Raw genomic sequence first — 9,653 nt, 5'->3', positions numbered from 1 at the left:
CAGATCTTGTTGGTCATGCAGATGCAGGTTATTTATCTGACCCACATAAAGCTCGATCACAAACAGGTTATCTGTTCACATACGGAGGTACTGCTATATCATGGCGATCTACGAAGCAATCTATTGTCGCTACTTCTTCAAATCATGCTGAGATAATAGCCATTCATGAAGCAAGTAGAGAATGTGTATGGTTAAGATCAGTAATACATTTTATCAAAGAAAGATGTGGTTTGAAGTGTGACGTCAAGATACCCACAATGCTCTTTGAAGACAATGCTGCATGCATAGCTCAATTAAGAGGAGGCTTTATAAAAGGAGATAGAACAAAACACATTTCACTAAAATTGTTCTTCACACATGATCTCCAGAAGAATGGTGATATTGATGTGCGACAAATTCGTTCAAGTGATAATCCAGCAGATTTATTTACCAAATCTTTATCAGCCTCAACTCTTGAGAAGATGATTCACAAAATTGGAATGCGAAAACTTAACCATCTGAATCGTGGTTTTTATCAGGGGGAGTAAAATACGCACTGTACTCTTTTTTCCTTAGTCTAGGTTTTATCCCACTGGGTTTTCCTAGAAAGGTTTTTAATGAGGCAGCAAGTAATGCGTGTTATGTATGTCTATATACTTACATAGACATACAAGGGGGAGTGTTGTAGAATATGCCACGTGGGCCCCAAACAAATGATGAGTTGCACATTGTTGTAGAATATGCCACGTGGGCCCCAAACAAGTGATGAGTTGCACATAATTGTAGAATATGCTACGTGGGCCCCAAACAAGTGATGAGTTGCACATTGTTGTAGAATATGCCACGTGGGCCCCAAACAAGTGATGAGTTGCACAAATCTCATGGCTATAAATAGCCATTATACACATTAATAGAAGGACACATTTTTATGAAATATACTACTTACTAAATTTTCCTTCTTTAAGTATATTAATTTTTAGTAAGTTCTTTTATAACAGAAAGTATATTTAAGAGATTTTGATATTACTACTTCTCTATCTATACATATATTGTTTTCAAACTTGCGAATATAGCTTTAAGTGCGTTATTATATTATTAATATATATGACTGAATAATCCAACTGAAAAAAGTCAAATCAGAATAAGAAAAACCATACTAAATTTATTTTAATCTGAATTGAGTTATATTTTTTTCAAACCAAAAATCGAAAAACTGAAAACAAACAGTATAAAATCAAATCAAATCAAATAATATTCGATACGAAAAAAGACAATACAATCAACAATTTGTTCTTTGTTATAATCTAACAGTCAATTTTTGATGATCTAGAATATTGAATATAATACTAGTACGTTCTTTATATTCTTGTCGTGTTCTCTTCTTATTAATTACGAGTTCGACCAAATATAGTAACTTAAATTCAAATTTTGAAATGGAATTTTTTATTGAATATGTAACAATTATTAATTTGGAATGTATTTGAAGAATAAAATTTTAATAATACAATTACAATATGCAACCCTTCACCAAGGGTTGAGTTGAATCTTGCTAAATTGTACAACATATTCAAACTCAAAGATTGTGCAACTCATCACCGAAAATTCTAATTTCTTCGTGTCTCGAACTTCAATATCTTCTTGAAAATCATTGATGAATCGCTTGAAAAATGTAGAAGATAAATATTTTCTTGGAACTTCATATTTCACCTTGTTTTCGCTCACGTACACGATAAAAAATGCATTCTTGCATTTTTTTTCAACTTCTTCGCACTTATAATTTTCTTCTTATTATTACTATCATTCATCAACATCTCCTTAATCCTTTTGCAAACACCAAAAACCTCCATTGATGAATTAACCTAAAAACTTTTAGTAAAAAAATAATAGAGGAAAAAGACTTGTGAGTATTTTAGTAACTTTTGAGAAAAATGTAAGTTATATATAGTTTTTATTTTCTTAAAATCCCGATCCTAATAAAAGTAGGATTAATTTGTATAAATCGATACTAACAAAAGTAGGATTTAAATAAGGAAACTTTACATATAAATATATAGCAATAACAATTTTTTTTAATCCTAATTGAAGTAGATTTAAGTCGGCTAATCAACTTTCCAAATTTCTTCTGAATGGGTTTAGGATATTTTTTTAATTTTTTTTTTATAAAAAAAGTAAATAATTATTATAAATATTTGTGTATATATAATTAAATTTATTATATTTAAATATATAAAATAATTAGTATTAGTAGATATGTTCATCATAATAAGTACATAAATAATATTAAGATATAATTTATTCTTGATAAAAAATTGAAAATTCTTTTTCCAAAATAGGAGCCTAAAGCATACACCTTATTTTTTATAAGCATAGCGTCGACCTCGACTATATTCCCATATTCTTACAATAACTTTTATGCTCTATGATTTTTGATTTTTCTGTTCTTTCTTCTATATATTCGTATTCTCATTGCAAAGATTTTCTTCTCAATCGCATGTGTCTGAAAATATTGTATATTATAAAACTTCAAAATGTCCTAGCACGATAAAGTATTATCTAAGAGTAGTACAAAATGAAATCGTGATCTATTTCAAGTGGGGATTTAAAAGTAATAATTTAATTAGTATATTAATTGGTACCACAAAAATATATAAACAAAATATAATATATATTATTTATGGGACAAACTAGTCATTGAGCTGGTTTGCCCGAGAGGTTAAGGGGGAAGACTTAAGATCTTCTGCACATAAGTGCGCATGGGTTCGAACCCCATAGCCAGCATTTTATTTTTTCATTTTTATTTATTTTTTTAATTTCCTCTTTATTCATATTTCTTTCGATTTCGCTCCATGTAACGCCGATTAAATAGGAAAGCATTTTCTATTAAATTTTTTTTTGCATTTTCAAAATTCGAACATAAAATCTTATATATTCCATGATAACCGTCAATGACGTCGAAAGCAATTGAGTGATATAGTCTTTTTAGATAGATAGAAAGAGATGTGATGCTAGTTGTACTTTTGGTTTTTATTTTACTTTCTAATAAACTTTTGTGTATATCTTTTTTACTTGGTTCTACTATTCTTTGTAGTTGATAGCTCACAAAATTGTATAAAAGTTTTACATTATTTCCTCTACTTAGTTAATTGTATTATCAGAAAAGGATCTAAAATATTTTTAAAGTATTGGATTGGTACGAAACTATTCTTTATCCACCTATTGACTTTCTATACCTTTCTATCCATCTTTGGGTTCAATATCGACCACTTTCATAGGGAATTATTGTTTGAATAATTTTTTTTTAAAAAAAATATATATGTGACGACCATCTATTGTTTACAATTTATTTACTTAAATTAATTTACAAATTCACCCGTTACTAATTATATCCGACCCAAATTGATTACAATTGACGAAAGTTAACTATACCCAACTCAAATTAACCACACCCTCCCAAAATTACATTTACCCCCATCGATTAAAACAAATGCACCCTTCATTCCCAATATTTTACTTCCTCTTCCAACTTTACTTCCCAAACAAAAAATACTACCTAAATACACCATAGGAACTTACCAAAACATGATTTTTATGATAATACATGTGCGTTGTAAGCGAATATATTGGAGAAGAAAGCTGCAAGATTAAGTGAAATGTTAGAAAATTGTTACTTGGGACGGGTGAAATTAATTTATTTGGGTCGAACCGTGTATTTAAAAAAATTATTTAAATGATAATCCGTTATAAAAGTGATCAATATTGGACACAAAGATAAATGACAGCGATATTTGAGAGCAGATAGAATTGTACCATTTTCAATAATTTAAAGTATCTTTAGCCCTTTTTCCATTGTAATATTAACTATAGTTATTTTTGTTTCTAATAAATAATAGTTTTCTCCAAAAAGAGCACATCTTATGTTATTATAGCAAAGAGAAGATTGAGATTTGAAAAAACCAAAACCATCAAAATATTAATTAGAACATAGTACAAACTTGCATATCAAAGTTTTACAGTCACCAAGCCTAAAAAAAAACTCTTTTTTTTTCAGAATTCAAAATACTAATAAAACCTCAGAAAACAAAACTTGTTTTTGAGTCTGCTTGTTATTTCACCAAGGTCATATAATATATCCTAAAATGACCAATCTAAGAGGAATTTATTTTTGGCAGATCAACAACTCAACAATCTCAACACTTGAACTGCTGAAATTTAGTAGGGCTCAACGGGCTTGCGGAAGCTTGCTCCTGCATAAACAGCCTCTGATCCGAGTTCCTCTTCGATCCTCAACAGCTAAATAGGATGAACGAAAAATCAGAAAAGCGTGCTGGGAATGCAAGTAGTTGAAAGAGTTCAGCGGCTGTATTTTTGAACGATAAATTACCTGGTTGTACTTGGCGAGACGCTCTGACCTGCAAGGAGCTCCAGTCTTGATTTGTCCCTGATTATATTTGGGAGAATACTCGTTAGTTAACACCTACAATCTGTTGAGTATCATAATCTGGATCCTATAAAGCTTACCGTTGACAAACCGACAGCAAGATCAGCAATGAAGGTATCTTCTGTTTCTCCACTGGAACAATTAGTTTTATGAGATAATTAGAACATGACTACTCGAAATTTATTATACTTTCTGTGAAGTGTTATCGTGGAGGATGAGGATCGTTGGTTCTTTACCTGCGGTGACTGGTCATTACACCCCAACCTGCCTTCTTGGACATCTTCACAGCTTCAATACTCTCGGTCACACTACCGATTTGGTTAACCTGACACACATCGAGAGAGAAATGTTTTAATACAATCCCAAAGAGGAAACTGTGATTATCATGACGGATATATATGACCTATACCTTGAGAAGAAGAGCATTGCAAGTCTTCTCTGCAATTGCCTTGGCGACCCTCTGCAAGCCATTATAAATAAGTAAACATGGTAAACAATAACACCTAGAGAAATTGATTGACGTTTGTCTTTTCTTTTCAATAGCAACAAAAACTGTGATATGCAACCACTTAATATAGTTAAAGCTTCAACCTTACCTTAGGGTTGGTGACAAGAAGGTCATCACCGACAATCTGTACTTGCTCCCCAATCTCAGTGGTGAGCTTAGCATAGGTCTCCCAGTCATCTTGGTCAAATGGATCTTCAATTGAAACAATAGGGTACTCGGACACAAATGACTTGTATAAGTCCTTGAGTTGGTCACCTGATATCTTTTGTGAGCCGTCATTGCTCTGCAAGAAGAATTGATATGAGCATAACTGAACAACGTATGAACAGTTTGACTACAAGACTACCTCGAAAAAAGCATGTGTGAAAGAAGCAATAGTTAGTACTTGCCTCTTCTTTGAAGTTCAGGTCATAAGATTTGTCCTTTCCGTAAAATTCAGATGCTGCAACATCCATTCCAATGACCACCTAAAAAGAAAATCATCTCAGCCACCAAATCATCTAACAACAGCTATGAAAACAAAGAATTGTGCGACTCAAAAAGTAATTGAGATACTCACCTTTCCAGTGTAACCTGCTTTCTCAATGGCTGTCTTGAGCAATTCAAGACCTTCCTTGTTCTCCTGAATTTTCGAAACCATATTCATGTCAGTGCACTGGGGTAACATTCAACAGGATGTAATACAACAGCATAAGAATATACTTCACCTGGATATTAGGAGCAAAACCACCCTCATCACCGACATTTGTGGCATCCTGACCATATTTCTTCTTAATCACAGCCTGCAAGAAAGCATATAATTATTATCAGACAATACAAGATAAAGAGGAAAAAGTATAACATGAACAAAGTCAAATTAGATTGCGAGCTTGAATGGAGCCAAAGACACCAATTGATCCCCTAAATTCAAAAGCATATATAAGATTGGTCCACCTAAAACAATATTTAGAGGTAATAAAAGCTCTCAAACCTTCAAATGGTGATAGACTTCACAGCCCATCTTCATGGCCTCCTTGAAATTAGCAGCTCCAACAGGAAGGATCATAAATTCCTGCAAAATAACTATTAATGAGAATCGTTCTAGTAAAGAGCACATGGATGCATAGTTGACGCAAACTAATGGCATACCTGCATTGCAAGTTTGTTTCCGGCATGAGATCCACCATTAATCACATTGAAGGCAGGAACTGGTAATACCAACTTCTTGTTACCAGCCAAATCAGCAATGTGCTGCAAAGAGAGGAGGCAATTTATATAAGTACCACATGATCGCAGATTAATCCAATTGCAACTAGAAACTTAATTTGTCCTAGTAGCCTTTAGGTAATGAAGAGAATCAAATGGTGGAATTTATTTTATCTCCTATTTTATTTTTTGCATTAGGGTGGAGGAACGTGAGTCACAAATAGGAACAGTAAACATGGGGAAGATTAAAGGTTCACACGGTTTCTGCCTTGCCAATTGGCAATAGTTCAATAGTGATGCAAGGCTTAGGCCTTAGGGTGTAGATATATCTAAAGAATGTGCATGGACTCCATGAAAACCAATGCATCCCTCTCTTGACTACTGTTTAAACAATCAAGATAAATCATCCTACAAAATGACTAAAGTGAAAGTGAGACATCATTCTTCACAAGCACAAAATATTAACGTAAACATTTTCTGCCTAATATACAAAAGACAACTACTCGGGAAATCAGACACTCGAACAAGAAGTGATTCTCTGTATACCTTGTACAATGGCACATTCCTGACAGCAGCGCCAGCTTTACACACAGCAAGTGACACAGCAAGGATGGCATTTGCACCAAGCTGAAGAAAAGCCAATACAGTTATATTCATGAAAGATGAACGTCTCTTGATAGAACAATTAACTTTATACTTGGCATAAATAGTAACACCTTTTCTTTGCACCAACCCCACTCATTTTGAGTTCCATCTAACTGATGAACCATGAAGTTATCAAGACCAGTCTGATCAGTTGGGTCCTGGAAAATAGTAATACTTTGTATGTCAGAAATGAACAATAATAGCAACTTAACAAAGAAATAGCCTATTAAGATATTAATGGGAGAAAAACAACAAACCTTGCCAACAAGAGCAGGGCCAATAATTGAGTTGACATTGTTAACAGCCTACACGGGAAGAACATGCATTTAAAAATATTAATCAAAATGATCAGTACAATCATCAAACTAAAGCTTAGCAGTGAAATGCAAACCTTTGAAACACCCTTTCCGAGGTAGTCAGATCCTCCATCCCTCAATTCAAGGGCTTCGTAAATTCCTATTATTGAACAAGTAAAGATAGCACATTACCTTTCAACTCAAAGGGTAATAACAAAAGGACACATTTGCCAAGAACGTTAACAGCGTTCAAGATAACAGAAAGTAGCAAAGATTCACATTTCCACCCAAACTGATATATGCAAAATCCGTGGATCAGCTGAGCTACAAGAAAATCAACAGTCTATATAATAGATTCTACAACAAGACAGAGTAGTCTCTATATAGTACTAAGCATTTCATTTGTTTGTCTCGCTTTCTTTTTTTAGTAGGTTTAAAAAAAATATCTATTCCTTTTTTGCTAACTCTTTAATTTCAACTTTCAACACCGTGTTTAAGACCACAAGATTAAACGACATTTTGGTACATTCTACAAATCATTAGTTCAAGACCACAAGGTTCAAAACTCTCCAAACTCCATGGTCAGTCAAAACCATACAAACAAATTAAAACCAGAGTGAGTATTTTTGTTTTAGAATAGTGACACGCTGATACTAAAAATGTATTATTTTTAGTGAAGAACAAGTATGTATAGCTGAACATAAACTCATCAAAAGGGTGAAGTTTAATTAATACACACTTGAAAGGAAGTCTCTAATATTTTCCAAGCAAACAAACAAGAAACTCTGAGTTCAATTACACAAGTTAAATATCGAACTAATTACGCATCTGCAAATAAAATTTCAACACAGTCTAATCAATCAGTGTTTGAAAAAGTCACTATATACAAGAACAAAGCTAGATCATTACCAGTGGATGCACCACTTGGAACAGCAGCTCTGGCAAACACACCATTTGAGACATGTACATCAACCTGCATAGATACACAACAAACAAATCAATACATCTGAGGAAAAACATCTCTACTATTACAACAACTAGCATGTCTGAACCCATAAAAATCAAATCTTGAATCCTCCTCAGTGTTCAAACTGATTTAACAAAACTTATCAGCATCAATAACCAATCCAACAAAACCAGTTAATTCTTCAAAAAAGCATCTTTTCAAAAACCCAAACAAAACTTATAGCAGCAACAAATAGATACAACACAACTACTCTGCAACCTCCATTTAAAAGTCCAAACAAAACCCATAACAGCAAAATACAATCTAAGCAAAATCAGCAAATCGATAAACTTGAAACATTAAGAAAAACTCAAAAAGTTTGAATCTTGAAACAAATACAACACAACTGATCTGCATCAACAACCAATCTAACAAAACCAAACACTCTCAAACAAACTCCATTCAGAAATCCAAACAAAACCCATTATAACGACAAATTATTTAAGCAAAATCAGCAAAAGGGTAAGCATAAAAAACTCAAAAAGTTCAAATCTTGAAACAGATCGAAAAAAATCTATAAAAACATCAAAAAAAATCTAAAAAAAGAGAGATCTGAATGAAAACAAACCTCGACAGTGGGGTTACCACGGCTGTCAAAGATCTGACGAGCTTTAATGGATTTGATAGTTGCCATTAGATCTATGAACAGAGAAATAGTAGAAAAGAGTGAAGAGAAAAAGTTTAGTTTTTTTTTTCAATGAACAAATAAGATGAGAAGTGGCAGCACGTATATGTAGAAAAAATTGGGTTAATTACAACCGTCGATTTGATTTTATGATGTTGATTATCTATATTGCATTTTTGGTCCTTTAGTTAGTTACTCTGATACAAAAATTTACGTCTTTTTAAATTGATTTCAATTGATAATTATGTCCTTCAACGGATAATAAGTAGATTTAAATAAAAAAAATATAAACATCTTGCGTGACATTATATAAATAGAACACCGTATAAGATATGAATTATCAGTATAAGTAATTGAATGGTAAAACGATGAATGACTCTAAATATTATGAGTATGCATAATAATAAGTAAAAGAAACTAATAAAGTGTATGTTTATAAGTTAACTAAAGATTAAATTTGATTAAATCAAATTAGAATTAATGGTGAAATGAGGGACTAAAATGTAGTTTATTTTCTTTTTAATTATAATTAAGTGAGCTAATTGTATATTCCAAATCTATGTGCTTTAGAAAGGTACCCTCGAGTGTGTCGAAATGTTGTTAATGTATTTCTAAATCTAGGGGTGGATTTCCAACGAAGAAAAGTTGTTAGGTAGTTTTTTGTCTTTTCAAATATATAATAAAATAATTTGAAATTTAATACTTAGTTAAATTAATAAAAATAACGGAAAAGGGTCTAAAATACCCTCAAAGTATTGAAAATGGGACAAAATTACCCTCCATCCACCGATTGGCTCCAAAATACCCTTCTCTCCCACCTATTGGGTCCAAAATACCCTTGTCATCCAACTTTTTGTTCAAAATTGACCACTTATTTAACGGTTTTATATTTAAACTATTTAAATATTTTTTTAAATACGTGGCGCTCAACTATTTGTTATAATTTAACTTATTAGTATAATTTATAAATC

At 32.2% G+C, this 9,653-nt stretch overlaps 1 protein-coding gene and 1 non-coding gene across 2 annotated transcripts; one reads left to right on the top strand and one right to left on the bottom strand.

The window, feature by feature from the left end:
- Positions 1 to 2,674: 2,674 nt before the first annotated feature.
- On the top strand, positions 2,675 to 2,757 carry TRNAL-UAA. Its single transcript has one exon. It is a non-coding gene; the product is annotated as a tRNA-Leu (tRNA).
- A 1,165-nt stretch (positions 2,758 to 3,922) lies between these two features.
- Positions 3,923 to 8,778, bottom strand: LOC107031310 (enolase). The gene is made up of 17 exons (XM_015232634.2): positions 8,626 to 8,778; positions 7,961 to 8,024; positions 7,147 to 7,211; positions 7,013 to 7,060; positions 6,827 to 6,913; positions 6,657 to 6,737; positions 6,054 to 6,155; positions 5,896 to 5,976; positions 5,633 to 5,707; positions 5,485 to 5,547; positions 5,315 to 5,392; positions 5,014 to 5,208; positions 4,827 to 4,877; positions 4,654 to 4,742; positions 4,498 to 4,549; positions 4,361 to 4,417; positions 3,923 to 4,269 (listed from the first exon to the last, which is right to left on the bottom strand). The coding sequence occupies exons 1-17, from the start codon at positions 8,689 to 8,691 to the stop codon at positions 4,189 to 4,191; spliced, it is 1,335 nt and encodes a 444-aa protein (XP_015088120.1). The 5' UTR covers positions 8,692 to 8,778; the 3' UTR covers positions 3,923 to 4,188.
- Between the last annotated feature and the right edge of the window lie 875 nt (positions 8,779 to 9,653).

The sequence above is a fragment of the Solanum pennellii genome, chromosome 9 (assembly GCF_001406875.1).
Source record: "Solanum pennellii chromosome 9, SPENNV200".
Lineage (NCBI taxonomy): Eukaryota > Viridiplantae > Streptophyta > Magnoliopsida > Solanales > Solanaceae > Solanum > Solanum pennellii.
Note: the sequence above shows the minus strand (reverse complement) of the source record. Positions and strands in the feature narration are given on the sequence as shown.